General features: G+C 54.6%; 1 protein-coding gene across 6 annotated transcripts in view; it reads right to left on the bottom strand.

Moving 5' to 3' along the window:
* NDRG4 (NDRG family member 4) overlaps positions 1 to 19,069 on the bottom strand; it is a 79,810-nt gene that overhangs the window by 6,890 nt on the left and 53,851 nt on the right. For 5 of the 6 annotated variants that reach the window (XM_042968754.1, XM_042968753.1, XM_042968756.1 and 2 more), the window contains 8 exons: positions 16,179 to 16,273; positions 11,401 to 11,445; positions 3,772 to 3,877; positions 3,430 to 3,550; positions 3,283 to 3,345; positions 3,107 to 3,167; positions 345 to 431; positions 209 to 265 (listed from right to left, as the gene is read on the bottom strand). In XM_042968754.1, coding sequence (XP_042824688.1) covers positions 209 to 265; positions 345 to 431; positions 3,107 to 3,167; positions 3,283 to 3,345; positions 3,430 to 3,550; positions 3,772 to 3,877; positions 11,401 to 11,445; positions 16,179 to 16,250 — 612 coding nt within the window. In that variant the 5' untranslated portion in view covers positions 16,251 to 16,273. Of the gene's footprint in view, positions 1 to 208; positions 266 to 344; positions 432 to 3,106; positions 3,168 to 3,282; positions 3,346 to 3,429; positions 3,551 to 3,771; positions 3,878 to 7,219; positions 7,391 to 11,400; positions 11,446 to 16,178; positions 16,274 to 19,069 lie in introns of those variants that run through there. The other variant, XM_007090229.3, reaches the window with a different exon arrangement.

The raw sequence follows: 19,069 nt of genomic DNA, 5'->3' as shown, positions 1-19,069 counted from the left end.
TCCCAGCAAGTGAGGGAGGAGGCCTCCCACGTCTGTCTCAGGTGAGTAGAGTGAGACAGGTCAGATGCCTCATGACCCCAACCCAGATCCCCTCCTGGTAGAAGCCCCAGGCGCCCCTGGGAGTAGGCAGAACCAGGCCCTCCAGAGGCTCCCAGGGACCCCCAGTTCAGCCACCACTGCTGCTCCTGTGGGGGCCCCACCCCCTTACCTGGCTGAAGAGGTGGGATAGCACCGTGTCAGGTAAAGTGCTGGTCAGGCCGGAGAGCTGTGGGCCGGGGTGGAGGCCAGTGTGAGTGCCGCCCCTCACCACCACCACCCCCGTCTGCTAGGTGGACCATGCTCACCTTGGTGGCCGCCCAGTCGATCCAGCCTTTGCCGTTGGGGTCAATGTTCATCAGCACCAGCCCCTCCACCAGGTCGGGGAAGATAAGCTGCCATGAGAGGAAGACAGAGCTTGGGAGGCTGGCTAGTATGTAGGGAGCCCCAGCCTTCCCACCCGGCAAACGGGCTGTAAGATGCTGACTCTGCCTATCTCACAGGTGGTTGGGAGGGGCCGAGGAGGAGGAGGACGTGCTCTGGAAGGGCTTTGAGGAGCCACAGATGCCTCCACTGGCTACAGATGGAAACCTGCCTGCCCCCACCCCACCCCTTCTGGCTGCCTCTGCTCACCCTCTACTCCATTCGGCACCTTTCAGTATTCTTTGATTGGTTTCGAATCTATGCCTATGTCACTGTTTTCCACCCCTTTTAACAGGTCTTTGAATCTGTTTGATCTGTTGTAAAACTGAGGATTAAACATCCGCAATAAAACCTTTTGTTTAGGGGCACCTGGATGGCTCAGTTGGTTAAGCCTCTGACTGTGGCTCGGGTCATGATCTCATGGTCCCTGGGTTTGAGCCTCACATCAGGCTCTGTGCAGACAGCTGTCTCCCTCTCTCTCTGCCCCTCCCCCACTCACGCTGTCTCTCAAAAATAAAAAAATAAGACATTAAAAAAAATAAAAATTAAAAAATAAAACACTTTGTTTCTTTGCTTTCATAGAAAAAGAAGCTCTAGTGAAGAAACTGACCTTTCCAAAGCCTGTTTTGTGTTTGATGGTAAAAGAAATTCAAATGATCTGTTCAGGTGTTTGCCCACATTTAGGGGAAAATGGTCATATACATACGACTTTACTATCCTGTCAAGTTTATCTGGGGTGACAGGGAATATATATACATATATACTATAAGTATAGTTATATATACTATATATGGTAATATATATAACTATATATATAGTTTTATATATACTACTATATTACTATATATACAGTTTTATATATAGTTATAACGATATAGTTATATATATATATTATATATATATTATATATATATAATATATATATATATATCTACTTGTTAGTAGTTAAGTGCTGAAATCCATACTGGAGTTGAAAATTCCTGGTCTTTTCTTTTGAAAAAAGAAACACTTTGAATCCTGAAAATTAAGTTTTTGTTTTTAGAGATGAAAAGCTTGTGGGCTCCTACCCAACACAATGTTTCTGAAATGCAACTTCCTTTAAACCTTCCAAACTTAATGTAAGTGTAATTTTTGGTTAAGAAAGGACTTGTGTTTCAGGCAGCAACCTCTTTGACCTTGGCCATAGCAACTTTTTACTAGACACGTTTCCAGAGGTGAGGGAAACAAAAGCAAAAATGAACTACTGGGACTTCATCATGATAAAAAGCTTCTGCACGGAGAAGGAAACAACTAACAAAACTAAAAGGCAGCCTATGGAATGGGAGAAGATATTTGCAAATGACATCTCTGATAAAGGGTTAGTATCCAAAATCTATAAAGAACTTGTCAAACTCAACACCCAAAAAATAAATAATCCAGTTAAGAAATGGGCAGAAGACATGAACAGACATTTTTCCAAAGAAGACATCCAGATGCTAACAGACACATGAAAAGATGCTCAACATCACTCATAATCATGGAAATAAAAATCAAAACCACGATGAGATACCACCTCACACCTGTTAGAATGGCTAAAATTAACAACACAGGAAACAACAAATGTTGGCAAGGATGTGGAGAAAGGGGAACCCTCTTACACTGCTGGTGGGAATGCAAACTGGTACAGCCACTCTGGAAAACAGTATGGAGGTTCCTCAGAGAGTTAAAAATAGAACTACCCTAGGATCCAGCAATTGCACTACTAGGTATTTACCCAAAGGATGCAAAAACACAGATTCAAAGGGGCACATGCACACCAATATTTATAGTAGCACTATCCACAGTAGTCAAGCTATGGAAAAGCCCAAATGTCCATTGACTGGACATGGATAAAGAAGATGTGGTATACGTACACAATGGAACATACTCAGCCATCAAAAAGAAAGAAATCTTGCCATGCAATGACATGGATGGAACTAGAAGGTATTATGCTAAGTGAAATAAGCCAGTCAGAGAAAGACAAATAGCATATGATTTCACTCATATGTGGAATTTAAGACACAAAACAGATGAACATAGGGGAAGGAAAAAAAGAGGGAAGGAAACCATAAGAGGCTTAACGATAGAGAACAAATAGGTTGATGGAGGGAGGTGGGCGGGGGATGGGCTAGATGGCGGATGGGTATTAAGGAGGGCATTTGTGATGAGCACTGGGTGTTGTATGTAAGTGATGAATCACTAAATTCTACACTTGGAACCAATTTTATCATCTATGTTAACTAACTAGAATTTAAATAAAAACTTGAAAAGAGGGGAAAAAAAGCCTTATGTTTAAATATCACCCTAATTACTGAATGAGTGATTAGGATAATCCTTACTTAGTGGCTAGAGCAGTTAGTTGTATGGTTTGCCGCTAAAAGAAACTTTGGCTGTGGATAATGGTAAGCAAGTAATAGTCTAGTCTTTTGAGGAAATGTATGGAAAAAGTAATCTCCCTCTTTTTTTATTTCCTTGCGTGAATAAAAGAAAACAAAGGGCTTTTCTGAGTGAAGAGGAAGTGGGGGGAGGGGAAGGAGAAGGAAGAAAGAGCAAATGTTCCTATGGTTGAAGGGTGGCCCCCTCCAGGAGACATCAGCCCCGGGGTGGGGGTGGAAGTAAGGAGACTCACTGCAAACTTGGCCAGCACATAAGCTCCGGCTCCTACTCCGATGCCAATCACGTACTTGAACCTGGTGGAAAGTGTGGCTGGTCACTCCAGGGCTCGGGGAGCTACTTCCCATGATTGCCATCAGGTGACTCTGATGGCCCCCCCAGCACAGGGACAGGGTAAGGGCAGAGACTCACCCAAAGTGCTGTACCACGCTGGGGAGCATGGCGGCCAGCTGCTCCATTGAGGGGAACTGGTACCTGCAGGCAGAGCAGGAGGTCAGGGCCAGGTGCTGCCTGGGGCACAGAGCTGGGAAACCTGGAGGGGGGCTCCCCGGTACCTACCCCTGGGGAAACTGTGACGCCCCCACCTGCTGACCAGGGGCATCCACGTGGCACACCACAAAGTGCTTGGTGATCTCCTGCATGTCCTCAAAGTTGAAGAAGGTGTTGAAGCACAGCTTGTCTGCAAAGACACACCTCTCAGCTGTGGCTCAGCAAAGGGGTAGGGAGGCCTGTGGCCCTGAGAGGGAGGGCAAGGCAGAGGTGGTCAGCCTCGTGGCCCAGCAGTGACACCAAGGCCCAAATGGCTAAGGGCACCAAGCTGAGGGTGAGTGGGGATCTCCGGGGCCCTGTGGGGAAGGAGGGGAGGCAGAGGAAGGCAGGATGAGGCTGGGGTGCACTCACGATTGAGGCCCACATCGTGGTAGGTGAGGATGGCCGGGCGGTTCCCTTTGGGGGAGCCCCGGATCACCACGTGCAGAAGGCCGTAAGGCGTCTCGATGTCATGTTCCTGGAGGGGAAACGGTACCAGACACTCTGGGCAGCCCTCACTGCGGCTCATGGGCAGCCTGGGGGCTGTTGGGCCTGTGGTGGGGCCTCCATCTCCCAACAGGGGGGCATCTCATTCTCATCACCCCAAGCAGCCCCCAGGGAGAACAGAGCAGACGGAGCACTCCTTCCCAGAGGCGTCTGGCACAGGGACAGCATGAGCCAGTCTGCACGGGGAAGTTCTGCAGACTGGTGGGGTGGGCAGCCAGTGCCCAGGCCCTGCTGCCCTTAGCCCTGCAGAGTCCAGAGAAGCTCGTTTTCTCTGTCTCTCTACAGCCCCTCCAGGACAGTTCTGCCACCCTGGCCTGAGTCGCGACCTCACCATGTTCCTCTTCCATTCAGAAGGTGAATGGCCTCAACAGCCCTGCTTAGAATCTGCAGTAACCTTCCCCTTTCAGCCAAGCCCAGCCTCCAACCCCTGCACCTGACCCTGGCTCCCACCTCCACACTCTTACTCATGCTGTTCCTTCCACCTCGAATGCCCCTCCCCCAGATCCCCAAGGCCTCCCTTCCAACAGGGCATGGTTAGATGTGCACTCCCACCCCAAAGGCCTTCTTCCAGTGACCACTGTAGGATCCTCCTGTGTTCATGCCCTTGGTTTTGTGGCTTGGGGTTATTAGTCCTTCAGGAAACAGGTGCTGGATGATGTAGGTTCAAGACCTCCTCTGTCCCTTACTGTGTGACTCTGAACAGGGTATATACCACTTCTCTGTGCCTCAGCCACCTCTTCCCACGCATCTCACGGGGACCCAATGAGAACGGAAGAAGCTGATGTCTGTGGAGCATGTAGCACTTGCAGAAAAGGAGGCTGAAGTGCTCAGGCGTCCCTGAGCCTTAGGGAGGTGCCCTGCTGGCTGGTCCCTCTGCCAACTAGTCACTTTGGGCCACTCGAAGGACAGACTCTAAGAGGATCTGTCAGAGCTGAATTAACAGCCTTGCCCCGCACCAAGGGGATCCCTGTGAGTTGTCCCTTTGAGTTGGAGGCGAAGCTAAGGTCAAGGGCAGGAAAGGGACAACATGTGTGCCAGGTGCCATGCATGTTATGCATGCCTTTGCCCCTTTTACAGATGGAGGATGCTTAGGTTCAGAGAGATACCATGTTCCTGCCCCTGAGAGAAAAGGGGAGACTCAGGAGGCAGGAGACAGCTTCCTGGGGCCTGGTGTTCTTGGGTCAGGCCTCAGAGGACCACTGTTCAGGCCTGTGTCTCCAGTGGGGAATGACAAGGTGATGTAAACCCTATGGCCAAAGGCCACACCCTGGGAGCCACAATTCTGCTGTGAGGCCTTGTTAAAGAAACCTGATGTCCTCTTAGTGGTCCCAGGTCCACCACAGCCTCCCCACATCCTAGGGCTGTCCTCCCTCAGGGCCATGAAAACAAGGAACATTTCCTGCTCACTGACTCTGACCAGCCACTTCTCATGTGTCTTCTCATTTACTCCTCACAGGGACCCAAGCCCCAGAGGAGCAAACTGAAGTTTGGAAAGGAGAAATAACTTTCCCAAGGTCAAGTCCAGAGAAGGTACAGCAGGCCTTGCCAGGTGCCAGCCTCAGAGATCAGGGGTATGCAGTCAAGGCTCCACCCAATAGATTTGCAAGCAGGCAGTTTTCCAGAGCTGCCTGGCCCTGCTTGGTGGCCGTGGGGGGTGGGGTGGGGGGCAGGGAGGTATGCAGCATCCTCCACAGTCTCTTAGCTCTGAAGAGTAGGGGTTGGGGCAGGAGGGATGCACAGTGCTATGGAGGGAGGGTGGGGAAAGACTGGGAGGGTTGTGGGCAGGAGGGGCGCCCATCGTACAAAAGCTGCAATGCGCTTCCTGCGGGTGTGAAGGGCAGGTCCATGTGGGGTCGGCTCTAGCCCTGCCGGGTTCAAGTCTGGGCCCAGGGTGGCAATCTTCCACCCTCAGACCACCACCACCTCAGACTTCCACCCTCTGACTGCGCGTGAGGGGTGTCTACCCGCCCCCCAGCCCTGGTGTGACCGCAGCAACACCATCACCGGTGCCTGGGCAATGCTCTCCCCGCTAAGGCTTAACTCCCCGGGTGGGATGGGCTGTGGAGGGCAATGGCCCGGTTGCTGGGCCTCTGCGGCCCAATGACTTGGCTGAACCCTCCCCCGCCAATCCAGGAGCTCAGACCCAGCTCAGCCAGATGGAAGCCCAGTGTCCCCGCTCCTCCGGGTCCTGCACAAGAGGGGTGATCCAAGGGCCGCGGCCGGACCCACTAGGAGCCCCCAGCCCTCAGGGCCGAGCGCTCCCATTGGCTCCTGGTGACGTCAGAGCCCCCGCCTCCAGGTGGGCGCCCGCGAGGCACAGCTGCCGCAGCAGCAAGGGAGGGGGCTCTGACGTCCTCTCTCTGCCATCCGACTCCTCTCTCCTGTGACCTTGAGGACTGGAGGGGGGTGCTTCCAGCCGGGTTTCAGCACACGGAGGGGGTGAAGGGCTGGGGGAGGGGCTAGTACAATTCATTCCATCAAACTGCATCAGGGATTCGGCTCCCCGGGTGCAGACCCGGGGTAGGCGCTGACGTTGCTGCCTGGGTGCAGGGCACCCGGTGGTCTGTGGCACCTTCAGGGCAGGCCAGGCGTGGGGGGTGTAGTAGGTGTGCTCCTGCTTCTCCCTCCTGGAGGAAGGACAGCACCCCTGGGCACTGCTGCCCTGACCCCCGCCCCGCAGGCTCATGGCTCCAGCGTTGGCCTCCCCCACCCACCAAGTAAGACCCGCGACCCCCTCCTCGAGCTCTCCCCCGCAGGGACCTGGGCCTGAAGGCTCGGGTAGCACCTCCCCCAGACCTCCCCGCCTCAGCCCGACTGGCGCGGCAGTTCCCTGGGGACCACGGAGGCGCTGCAAGCAACTCCTAAGGAAGGAAGAGGCTGTCTGTCCTTCGATTGTCACTTCAGTGAGGCGATCCGAACAACCAAGACAACCCTCGCAGGATCAGAAAGGTGGAGACCCCGACACGTGCAGTGAACACAGCCTGCCCCAGGGCTGAGATGGTCACAGGCGCGAGGCAGACGCCCACCGGGCACCTGCCAGACGGAGGACACACCGCCAGGGGGATGTGCACGCGCTGGCACACCGGTCCACCCAGGCTTGCGGACAGGTCACAGCCCTTCCCCACAGACGCTGACTAGCAGCTAAACCCTAACTAACCCCTGATGCAGGCCAGGGTCACCAGGGAGACTAGAAACTGCTGGCCTTGCCTCAGTGACTCCCAAGGTGAGGCGACTGAAGGCAGATCCGCCGCCAGGGGCAGAGGGATGTCCCGTCCTCCCTGCCCACCTGGCCGCCCCCAGAGCCCTCACTCACCCCATCCCAGCACTCCGGCATCTTGCCGAGCGAGAAGGCGATCCGCCTCTACCAGGAAGGGCAAACAAAGGCCTGAGTCACCACGGTCCAAAGGGAGGGGGCAGTGAGAAGGGGAGACGGCGACGCTGTGATGGGGCGCCGCTCCCGGGCCATTTATAAGCAGAGGCTCGTGGCCTAGGCCGGCCCCGCCTCCCTGCGGGGTTTCTGCGCAGCCACACGCTCCCCCCGCCCCCAGCCCCCGCTTCCAGATTGGCTGTCGGGAGACAAACCTGACTCTGATTGGCTTCCGAAGTCCTCTCTCACCGGCTCCTGCTCCTCCCCCTGCTCCTCCCGCCCCCAGCAACACATCATCCTCGATGGTCCCTAGCCCCTACCTCCCGCCCCCCCACCTCCCGCGCGGGCACACACCAACAGCTGCAGCTGCACGAGGGGTCCTGGGAAGATGAGAGAAGAGACCACACATACAGGTGTGCCCTGTGTCAGGTACACAGGAGCTCTCATGAACACGGACACTAACGCGGGGCAGGGGAGGCCACACAGGCATGCCCAAGGCGGCCCCGCCCTTGTCCCATTCCCAGGGCGGCGGGGAGGGCCTGAGATGGCCCCGAGCCCAATCTCCGCGTCAGAAAGGTCTGGATGACTTAACCTTGAAGGGACGGGGAAGTGACTGGCTGTCTGGGGCAACCTTCCTTCGTGACCCTGTTCCAGGGAATGCTCCTTCTCCACTCCCCAGGTTCTCCCCTCAGGTAGCCCTCATTCTGCCCACATGCACGCCTAGCACCTGCCCACAGTGCTGAAATGGGGGTTCTGGGCGCAGGGAGCCTGGGCAGATTGCAGAACCAGCAGGTATGGTGGGGACGCACCAGTCTTGCCCTCCCCACCCCCACCCTGCAGCAAGGGGCTGCCACCCCCACCCTGCAGCAAGGGGCTGGAGGCTACCAGGGAGAGGAGGGACTGGGGTCAGCCTGTCAAAGTGGACACGCCCACCTCCTGCAGACCCACCCACAACCAGTGTGGGGCTTGGCTCCCAGGTGGGGGGGGGGGGGGCGCCAGGATGCAGAGGCCATCTCAGGCTCTCTGCCCGGTCCTGAACAGCAAGGACTTGGGTGGAGAGCTGGTTAGAGTCCTGCAAGTAGAGGAAACTGGGAAGGAGGAGGCAGAAGAGAGGAAATAGGTCAGGGAGGTGAGCAGAGGAGAGAGCCCAAGGACTGAGGCGGCAGGAACCACACAGAGAAGGAGGGTGCTAGGCGCCTGTGCCCCCATTTTGTCTCTTTGATGAAGGAGCATGGACAGCCCTGCGTGCTGTCTGGCAGCACTGAGGGAAGGGGGTCACCTCCCCATCTCTGGTGCCCAGTGACCTGGTCAACACCTGCCATATGTGCTATTCCTGGCCACATCCTCTGTCTGGAGCGCACCAACGACTTTCCCTGCCCCATCTCTGACCTCTTGCCAGGATATGGAGCACGGTGTCCCACGGCCCCGCACCTACTAGCCATGTTCCCTGTTCCCTGCGGCCACTTTGGCACAGCCACGCCCCCTGCCCTGTCCACAAAATGCTCCTACCTGCTCCTCAAAGGGGGCAAGGGGTATCCTCCCACCCTTTCTGCCACTAAACCCCTGCTCTTCCATGGTTGCCTTCTAACTTTATGCCCAGTCCAGCCTCTGACCTCTGAGTGGCCACCCTTGGACCCAGCTGAGAAGCTGATCCTGGATACTGCCCACTCCAATCCATGGCCCGATTTCTGCTCGGCTCACTGCCTTCAAATCCATAGACTTGAGTTCAAGTCCCGGCTCCCCCACCCACTAGCTGGGTAACCTTGGGTAAGGATTTTTAATTTCTCAGCCTCCTCAACTGTAGAACAGGAACCATGCTTTCCTGAAGAGTTGCTACCAAGACAAGAAAGAGCTGCATGAGGGGCTCTAGACCTGAGCCCATGCCTGCCCAGGCCCTGACAGGGGAGACATCGGGCAATCCGTGTGCCTCTCCAAACTGGGAATTGGCCCCTTCCCTGGAGGTTGTGCAGTTGTGGCTGGACGAGGCAGGCTCAGGTCCTACCAGCCAAATCTAGGCTCCGGTCATATCTCTGCCACTTCTCTGCTGTGTGACCCTGGGGAAGTCAGTCAACCTCTCTGAGCCTCCACATCTGTAAATGGGAGAATAGCTGTGCTGTCTGCATGAGTGGCTGCAAGAATAACACACAGTCCTCACACACCTGTGGAAAATGATGAGAAAACTAAAGCACAGAGAAGTCAAGTGTCCCAAACAGCTAGTAAACATGGAGCTTACCAGCACCTTAGCACTCCGGGCCTGAGGTCACATTTTTGAGTAGCAAATGCTTACTAGCCTATCTCCCACTTGCCAGTCTCTGTCAAATGCCTTACAGGTGCTACCTTATTTTATCCTCTTAACAGCCACTTTATAGATGAGGAAAATGAAGCACAGAGAATTTCTGTAACCTGCCCAACGTCACACAGAACCAGGAACCACACTCGGGTAGTCTGCCTCTGACTCCATGCTGTGGTGGCCATAGCCACAGTTCTCTCAGCATCTGAGTGCTGGGCCTTGGGCATCATTCCCTACAAACACGTGGGGAGGTCCGAGCTCTGTCCTCACTGTACAAATGAGGCAGTGACGTGTGTTGGAGGTCACATGGCTCATAAGTGGCAGGGCCAGGCCCTGGACCCAGGTCTGTCTGGCTCTTGTTTGTCTTGCCTCCCCCACTGGCTGGGTCCATTGAGGCAAGGAATCAAAGGGGATAAAATCCCTGCCAGGCCTTGGCCCAGATAACGGTCATCCGTCCTCTCAGCTGCTCGTCTAAAAAAAAAAAAAAAAAAAAAAAAAAAAAAAAAAAAAAAAAAAAAAAAAAAAAAAAAAGGCAGCCTCTGTGCAGCCTCCACGTGGTGCAACTGGAGACAGCAAGGTGCCTTTTAGCACATGCTGCCCTTTACCAGGCAGAGGGTCCCTGGCACTGCCAGCAGTAGCCCTGGGCTGGGCCTGGTACACAAGGACTGAGCTGCAAAGGACCCCAGGACTCCCTTCTCTCCTTTCAAAACCTCCAGGGTGTGTTTTGGGGGCTGGTAGTCAGCACCTGGTCTGGCAGGTCCCACTTGGTGTCAGGCAGGGGCTGAGGGCTGTCCATCCACACATTCTTGCCTTCATTTGAGCAGGGAGGACGAGAAGTCCCCCTTGAGGTACCGGTACTGATCTCCAGCTGGGCCTGGGCCATCTCCTGGCCACGTCCCTCCTTTCTCTCCTCACGGGCTCCTGTTTGTTCCCCAGACCCCATCCTGCCCTCAGCTCCAGAGCCCTTTGTGTTTGAACTGATGCTCCCCAGGGATCAGAGCACATGCATTGTTCTGAAGCCTCCTCTGGTGTCCTTGAAGGGACACAGGGCCTGATGCACAGGCCTGGGATCTGGATCCTTGCTGCAGCACTGTGCATGAGGGGGCGCAGCTTGCAGGCCACCCTACTTCTTCTGTCACCCTGCATCCAGACCAGGAGGCTGGGGCTATCCTGGGGCTCTGAGACCAAACCAAATTGAAGTCAGGCGGGGCCAGGGCGGTGGCCTGGGGGCTAGTTCCATCTAGCCAGGAGGAAGGGCCTAGAAGGATCTGATTTTGTTCAGCAGGTTTTGATGGCCAGCAGGGCCCTGGAACCCACTGAGGTTCCCCATTGTGTCTTCCATCGGATGTTTTCCAAGACCCGGAAATAAATGGCCATGATGGGACTCAGAGAGAAACGGCTGGCTAAGTGAGCGAACTCATCGCGCAGAGGAATAAAAACAAAGAACAATTTCAATTTTCACGGGGAATCTGGCATCAAACTAAAGAGGACACGGTTGTCCCGGCAACAGCTTCCATGGAAACAGGAGCTATTTCAGAGCACCAACCTCACTGGAGAGTTTCCTCACTGGAGGAAAGTGCTGATTCAGATGACAGCATCCCATCTCTATCCTCACTCTCCCCAGGCCTCACCCCTGCTTCAGTCCCATTCAGGGAAAGAGCGGCACGTCTCCACTGGGCAGAGGGCAGATAAACCTGCTGTGAACAGGCGGGTGGTCCTGGAGGCTGCAAGGTGCCCGCACAGAAGGGCTGTGACCCTCCTCTGGGGCCGGGCTGGGCAAGGTAAGGTGCCAACCAGCTGTCAGGCCCCTACCTTGGCAGTTTGAGCTGAGACCTACCTTCCAGTCTGTGTCCACCGCCAAGAGGAAGGTGTCGGAGTTCTCCTAAGGGGAGGCAAACAGAGAGGTGGCATGTTAGGTCCTGGCTGGCCCAGGGGGACCACAGGGTCTCAGCCTTGAGCAGACTCACTAGCTGTTCCCCAGTCCATCTTACTGTTAACAAAAGTGATGCAGGGCCTCCCAGGCATCAGGCCAGTAAGTGCCTGATGGACAAGGCTACAAGCAGCGACTCATCCTATGAATTCTACCTATTTATTTAAAATGTGAAGATTCCCTTGGGGCGCCTGGGTGTCTCAGTCGGTTGGGCGTCCGACTTCGGCTCAGGTCATGATCTCACGGTCCGTGAGTTCGAGCCTCGCATTGGGCTCTGTGCTGACAGCTCAGACCTTGGGGCCTGTTTCAGATTCTGTGTCTCCCTCTCTCTGTGACCCTCCCCCGTTCATGCTCTGTCTCTCTCTGTCTCAAAAATAAATAAACGTAAAAAAAAAATAATAAAATGTGAAGATTCCCATCTTACAGGTAGGAAGAGTGAGGCTTAGAGAGGCTGAATCACACAGCTATTAAATGGTGGGATCTCTGATGAAGCCAAATCTTTACCGTTTGTCACTTTGTCCTGCTTCCCCCCACAGATGGTTTTCAAGGTCATTGGGACATGGCAGCACACCCATTTTAGGGATGGGGAAGTTGGGGCCCATGCAGTGAGGGAGGAACTCATGGGCTTTACTAAGCTGCACAGAGGCTCTGCTGGGCCTGTGCTTGCTCCCACCTTTCCAGACGTGCCTGCTCTGTGCTCTCAAAGCACAGAGGTCTCCTGTTTTCAGGCTCATTTACCCCAAACGGTATGAGTCTCTGGTGCCTGTCCCTTGCACTGGGCTGTAAGTGCCATGAAGGCAGGACTGTGTCTGACTCTGCTCCTACCAGAAAGCCTGTAATGGAATGGGCTTCCCCAATCCAAACAGATTTGGAAGAACGAGTCTGACTTTGCAAACGAGGGGAACTGAGCTCAGAAGCACCCATTGTTGGCAAGGCACAGAGAGGCAGAGTGCAAGAGGGCTAGAACCCTATATGTCTGTGTGGCCAGGTTCTCCCCAATGCCACCTACCAGCCCTCAGACACTCGTCTTCTGTGGGTTCTGGTCTAGGGAAGGAAACCTCATGAGGACGAGGGGAGGACCAGCACATTTCCAGGAAAACCAGAGATCCTGGGTCTCTGCCTTGCTTTCGACTGTGTCTGTCTAGAAACCTCTCCTCCCCTCTGCTCAGCTATGACAAACAGGACAGGCCACCTTGCTTCTAAGCCTGTGTCTGCGAGGATTCAAGAGAAGCACGGTGTTAGCTGTCACTCTGTCCTTTATACTTCTGCACTTGAGTTTGTATGCTGCACATGCTCCCTATGGCTCTACTGAATAAATACACGGATAAATGAGACAATCAGATGAGGACGGGGATGTTATCAGAGGACGGCAACCCAAGGGGTGGGCAACTAAGTACAAGAAAGAAAATGACCCTAAATCACAGGAGTAAAAAGAATGAAAACCAGCAATTCGGGTGTTTTACTCTCAAAATAAGGAAAAGTTGAGCCACCTGCTGTGTGGCAGTTGGGGCGGTGGGGGCGGTGGAGAGAACAAGATGGCACTAGAGGGCCTCACACCCAAGGAGGAGAGCCAGGTCTCCTGCAGCTCGAACTGTATCAGACACAATGGCTGTCCTCTGGCTTCACCTTCTGGCTCCTCCAGGGCCAGGAGGGTTCTGCCTGGGGGAGGGGTGGAGAGCATGGAGGTTGGTCAGGCCACTCCCAGAGCCTCCCGGAGAGGATGGTGGTCTCAGGAGGGGGATGAGGCTGGTTACTGATGAATCCTCTCACTGGAAGATCACCCCCAAGTGGGAAAGAGATGTGAGAGATTTTTATACCTGGGAATCCTAAGGGCACAGTTATCTCAGAGAAGGGAACAGTTTTGTTAAAAACAAGATCAGCACAAGGGATGAGGCAGATAATGGCAGGGTGTGCTGTGTGCTCTCAGGGTACTGGGGGTCCCCAGGAGGTGGGAAAGGACCCCAAACCAAGCAACAGCAGGAATAATACAAGGCAATCCAGAGACCCTGGGAGGTCCTGGAGGTGCAGGAACAGTGGGAGGAAGGCAGGTGGGAGGAGGCCCAGGAGCACCTGTGGGGAGGATGGGGATGCAGGCACAGGGAGAAGGGGCAACAGTTCTCCCACAGAGCCCTGGACACCTGGCGGCCGAGTCTTCAGAGGTGAGCAAACCTGAAACAGTGAGAGATGGCGGGTAGAGATGTGGAAACATTGACTCCTCCCTGGACTCAAGACCTTGCACCTAGCAGGTTGCAGGTTTAAAAAGTGAGGGGACAGAGGAGCACCTGGGTGGCTCAGTCGGTTAAGCGTCCGACTTCGGCTCAGGTCATGATCTCACAGTTCGTGGGTTTGAGCCCCACGTCGGGCTCTGTGCTGACAGCTCGGAGCCTGGAGCCTGCTTCCAGATTCTGTGTCTCCTTCTCTCTCTGCCCCTCCCCTGCTTGTACTCTGTCTCTCAAATATATCTTGAGAAAAAGAAAAAAGTGAGGGGACAGACCCCTTCCCACACCGCAGCTACAAAAGGCGAATCAGCGGAAGAGAAAGCCAGAGCCAGAATAGCTCTGGAAGGCAAAGAGTGAGGCCACTAGAATCCACAATGGCCACGCTGGGAGCACATAGGTGTTTGGGGCTTTTAACGTGCCTTTGGTAAAAGCAGACGTGACCAGGTCCACGGCATGGGGCTTGTGCCAACCCGAGAGAGAGAAAGAGAGAGAGAGAGAAAGAGAGAGAGAGAGAAAGAGAGAGAGAGAGAGAGGGAGAGAGAAACTGAGCTGGGGACTTGAGGCCTCCACACAGGGCTGAGATGCAGACCCTTGTGCAGGGCGAGCACGTCACAGTGGCAAACTCTGGTCCAGGTCCAGGTGGGATGAAGTGAGGGACAGCAGATGCAGCAGACAGACAGAAAGCAGAGCCAGGCTGCTGGTCAAAGGAGCCATGCTTGCCGAGTCAGGGCGGGAGGGCCAGCGAAGGCTGGGCCGGGCTGGCAGGGGAGGAGTGTGGGGGCATGTCTTGGGGTGCTGAGGTGAGGGTGGAAGGACAGGCACGGAGGCGTGAGGCTGTCGTGCCCTCAGTTCTACGTGCCGACCACAGACCTACACCTGGTACCAGCAGGCAGACCTCCGTGCGGCCGCTCTCTGATCCCACACCTCAGCCCTTGTGATGGGGTCCAGGGGTCCCCAAGGGCACCATCCGCCCACCAAGCCTCACAAGCAGGCTGGTCTCTGCTCGCATGAGTTGAAAGGGATTGTGAGGAGGAGAGGCTTTTTCAAGAAGTTTGGAGAAACTTCCTTCTGAGAAGCATCTCAGTCTGTGATGACCCAACCCTCTTCGCTGAGAGCCTACACTGTGCAAGGCTCGGTTAGGCACCAGGGAGACCAGAAATCAAACAGACAGGATCTGGTCGTCAATATCAGACCCCGTGTCAGACAAAGCCCCTTGGAGGAGGGGGCATTTGATCAGAGCCTGAATAAAATGAGGGGAAGTTCGGGGCTAGGTACCTCAGGCGGAGGAAGCAGCTGGGAACATGATTGGCTAGTACAAGGAAGAGTGGTGGGCCTGGCGGCAGCAGAAGAGGAAGGAAGCGGGGAGCCTGGGGGGCGGGTGCACGCCTCATCCTGGGCCTGGGAAGGATGGTGGCGGTAGCTCCGAGCAGGTGGCAGCCACTGACCAGCTTCAAGCAGAAAGTGACATGATGTGCTTTAGAAGGTTGTAGGGTAAGGAGAGCACTGGGGAGAGGCCGCCAGACAGGAGATGAGGGGGCCTGGAAGAGGGAGGCAGGACAGCTAGGATGGGTGCAGCTCACCAGCCACCCCCTGACCATTCCTGGGAGCTGCCCCCACATACTCAGGTTTTGTCAGTTAACTCAAGGTTCTGTCTTGAAGATAACGGGCAGGACCTGAGCCTCATGTGGTTGGGCCCCGGAGCCCCAGCCAGCCACTCTGTCCCAACAGGAGGCCCCCAGTGGCGCTTGGGCTCCCCTCCCGGCTGGAGGCTGTGAAAGGGCAGGGTGGAGACCGGAGTGGTGGGGTTTCCGGGACTGAGCTCTTGGCTTCCCCACCTGTAAGAGGAGGAGTGGGAAGTACAACCAGCAGAGACCTGGGGTCCTGACATGCCAGGATTCTACAAGCAGTGGACCCTCAGCTGTTCCTTGCAGGGAGGGGGAGGGAGGCTGTGCTAGGTGTCACCAGGACATGGGGTAGAAACAACTCTGGAATCTAATGTCTGGTGCCCCAGTGGGAGCCCTCTGGACACAAACACCTCGACAGCCTCAGTCCTACTGCTCCCGACGGCTCTGTTGGTAATATCTGCCCTCGTCCCTCGGAGGCTTGTGAGGAAAGACACAGAAGGCCGCAGGTGAGGAAAGGCCCTGGCACTCCCCAGTGGGTACGTCCTGGGGCTCCAGGGCCTCTCAGAACTGAGGATTGAGTATGGCCTCATTCCCCAATAGCTATGCGACCTTGGCCAAGTGACTTAACTTCCTGTGCCTCAGTTTTCTCATCACTGAAATGGGAATAACTCTCCCAAACAGCCTCCCAGCCCCAAAGACTGCCAAAGCCGCCAGGCCTGCGGCTCCCCGTGGGCGGTCGGAGGGCTCCTTGCCATCAGCAAGACTGGAGGGAGGGCACGAGTTTTCCTTCTTGGCCACGAGGTGGCGCCCTCCGCCCCAGGACCGCGAAGGGGCGACTCACCAGCTCAGCGGTGTCCTGGCCCCGGAGAAGTGGCTTCTCCTCGGGGAATCGCAGCTCCTGCAGCCCGGCCATGGTCACGTCGTGGAGCAGGAGCCCTAGGGAGGGAGGGAGGGAGAAAGGGCGGACGAGGATGAGGGTTGGGCCCTGATGCTTAATCTCCCCCCTTGCGGAGGGGGGCAGCACAAGCCCAGGCCAGGCAGGGGCACAGGGCTCCGCACGGACTGCCCCATCCTCCCTGCATCTCGCAGTGCTTCATGGGGTAGCAAGGCTTCATCTGCAAAGAGCCGCCTGTTTGGCTCAGAAGACGTCATTATATTACTTGCTCTTAAAAATTAAAGCATGTTTAGAAAGAAAGAAAAGAGAAAAGGCACCACAGGATGATTCCTAAAACAATTTCAAGGAAAATTCTGCATTTATTGAGATGCAGGGGGATGGGTGTGGGGAGGCCACATGCAGGGGCAGATGCAGACAGAAGCCCCCTCTGGTTGGAAGTGGACAGCGGGGTCCCGGAAGGGACGGGGAGGAACAGAACCCAGGGTTGTCCTGGGGGCCTGGGAAGAAAAGCCTGGCCCCCCAGTGTGGCAGGCAGTGTGCAGTGAAAGAGGGGGCGCCAGTCTTCATGTGCCAGCAGCAGGGAGGGATGGCCACTCAACCCACAGCCACATGATAGGTCCCAGGCCCTAACAGCTGAGTGTTCCTGGGAGACCCTGGGGTTCTAAACCTCAGGGAAGGGTTACATGTGCACATGTGTGTATACATGCACGCCTGTGTGTATATTTGGAGGTGGTGGTGGTGGGGGCGTCGGAGACAATCTGTCCAGCTTGGCACAGCCATTCCTACTTGGATTTCATGATGTCATAGATTAGAATGCAGTAACAGAAAAACTAGCTGAGGACGTGAACTGGAAATCCAGAAAAGAATTAAGATTGACCAATAAATACACGAGAAAATATTAAAGCTCACTAGAAGTCAAAGACATTCAAGTTAAAGCAAGATACTCCCCCCCCCCCCCCCCCGCCAGAACTGGCATTTCTCTTGCACGGCTTGTGGGTGCATAAATTGTTACATCTTTCTGGAGGACATTTTTGCAGAATGAATTAAAGTAATTTAAAAGGTTCATATTCTTGGACTCCGCAGTCCTCTCCCTGGAAGAAATTTCCTAAGGAAACCAGAGAGGGCACCTAATGATTTATCTGTAAGAATGCTCACCACAGTGCCTTTTATAATAATAATAATAAACTAGAAAAAGCTAAATGTCCATGAATAGGGCATTCCACAGACTGCAGGTCAATCACTTGTAAACGATTATGTAATAACATGGGGAAATGCTTGTGTCATAATAAATGGAAAAAGAAGGTAGAAAACATGCAGTATCCTTGAGATTATAAAATAGGAATAGTTCCACAGAGAAGCCGGAAAGGATGTACATATAAAGCTTATAGGCATTATTCCTAGGTGGAGGACTGAAAAACTAGAGTTTACCATCTGAAATCTAGAAAAGCCAACACTTTTAAAAGGCTATATGCAGATAATCAGCAGTGCCTTATTCTCCCAAGCATTTCATGGCTTACAAAGGACTTCTTGTGCGGTTTGATTTTACCCTCAAGGGAAGGGAGATGAAGAAACCAAGGCTAAGAGAGGCTCCATGGCATGCCCAGATAGGGCCAGGCCTGGAAAGGGGGTCTTTGAGTCCCTGCTTTAGTCCAGTGTTCATTCAGTCCTCCCATTCATTCACACCCCTCCCCCCCCCCATTCTCTTTAGGTCACTCGTAAAATTGTTCTAAATGTTTATTTTTGAGAGAGAGAGAGAGAAAGAGAGCACGGGAGGGGCAGAGAAAGAGAGGGAGACAGAGAATATGAAGCAGGCCCCACGCTGTCAGTGCAGAGTCTCATGTGGGGCTTGAACTCACGAACCCCAAACCGTGAGCTCATGACCTCAGCCAAAGTCAGACACTCAACCGACTAAGCCATCCAGGTGGCCCTCTATTTTGGTCACCTTAAGGGTGAAGCCCTCAGACTTTCCTTTCCATCCTGAAGGCTGACAATCCCACTAGCTGGTTGGTCAGAAGACACATCCCACCCCATCCTTTCCCAGATGGAAGGCCCAGTGACTATGGAGTCTGCACTGTGGTTGTGTGGGGCCCAAGGGCACAGGGCCTCAGATGGGACCTACTCCCGTGGCAGACTGTCATGAGACCAGGCGGCAGCTCCAGACCTTCCCTGGGCTTCCTTCCCTCCTGTTAGAAGCAGGAAGCATCAGTCCTCCAGAGTGTTATCAAGATGCCTTGTGATAGCATGGGGATCCCCACCTGAGTCTAGTTTGGGGTTTAGATGTGCTGAGGTTGGGCTGGGAGCTGATGGCCACCCAGGCCTCATGGGAAGCTAATGGAGAGGGGCAGGGCCCCCACCATCACCCCCCAGGGAAGAAGCCCAGCAGGGAGGTCCCTGCCTACTCAGGCCCCCAGGTCCCTGCACCTCTGAGCCATGCTGGAGCTCTCTGTTCCCAGTGGTTTCCGGGGAAACCAGCTAACACAATGCAGATGGGCTGTATTTTTAGAAAGGCATCCTCTCCCCTCCCCCTTTCTCTTCCATCCTTTCTGATGTGTGCATTCATCCATCCATCTGGGTGGGGAGCTGAAAGAAGGGCCCCCACCTTGGAAAACTCTTCCCCCATTAGGACTTTTTTAGCTGCTAGTCTCCTTGAATAGCCAACTCGATTAAACGCCTTGGCAGCACTGGGGCGTCCCCACCCTCACCCAAGCCTGTTATGAAACCACTGTGGAGACCATCCTCCCCAAGGATGGTGCTATGAAAAGGGCTGAGAGTGGGCAGTGCAGGGACAGATGGCCTGTGATCGAGGGGGTGGTGGGGAAGGGGGATGGAGAGAAACC

Source organism: Panthera tigris, chromosome E2, assembly GCF_018350195.1.
Source record: "Panthera tigris isolate Pti1 chromosome E2, P.tigris_Pti1_mat1.1, whole genome shotgun sequence".
NCBI lineage: Eukaryota > Metazoa > Chordata > Mammalia > Carnivora > Felidae > Panthera > Panthera tigris.
This window is presented reverse-complemented; position numbering and strand designations above follow the sequence as displayed.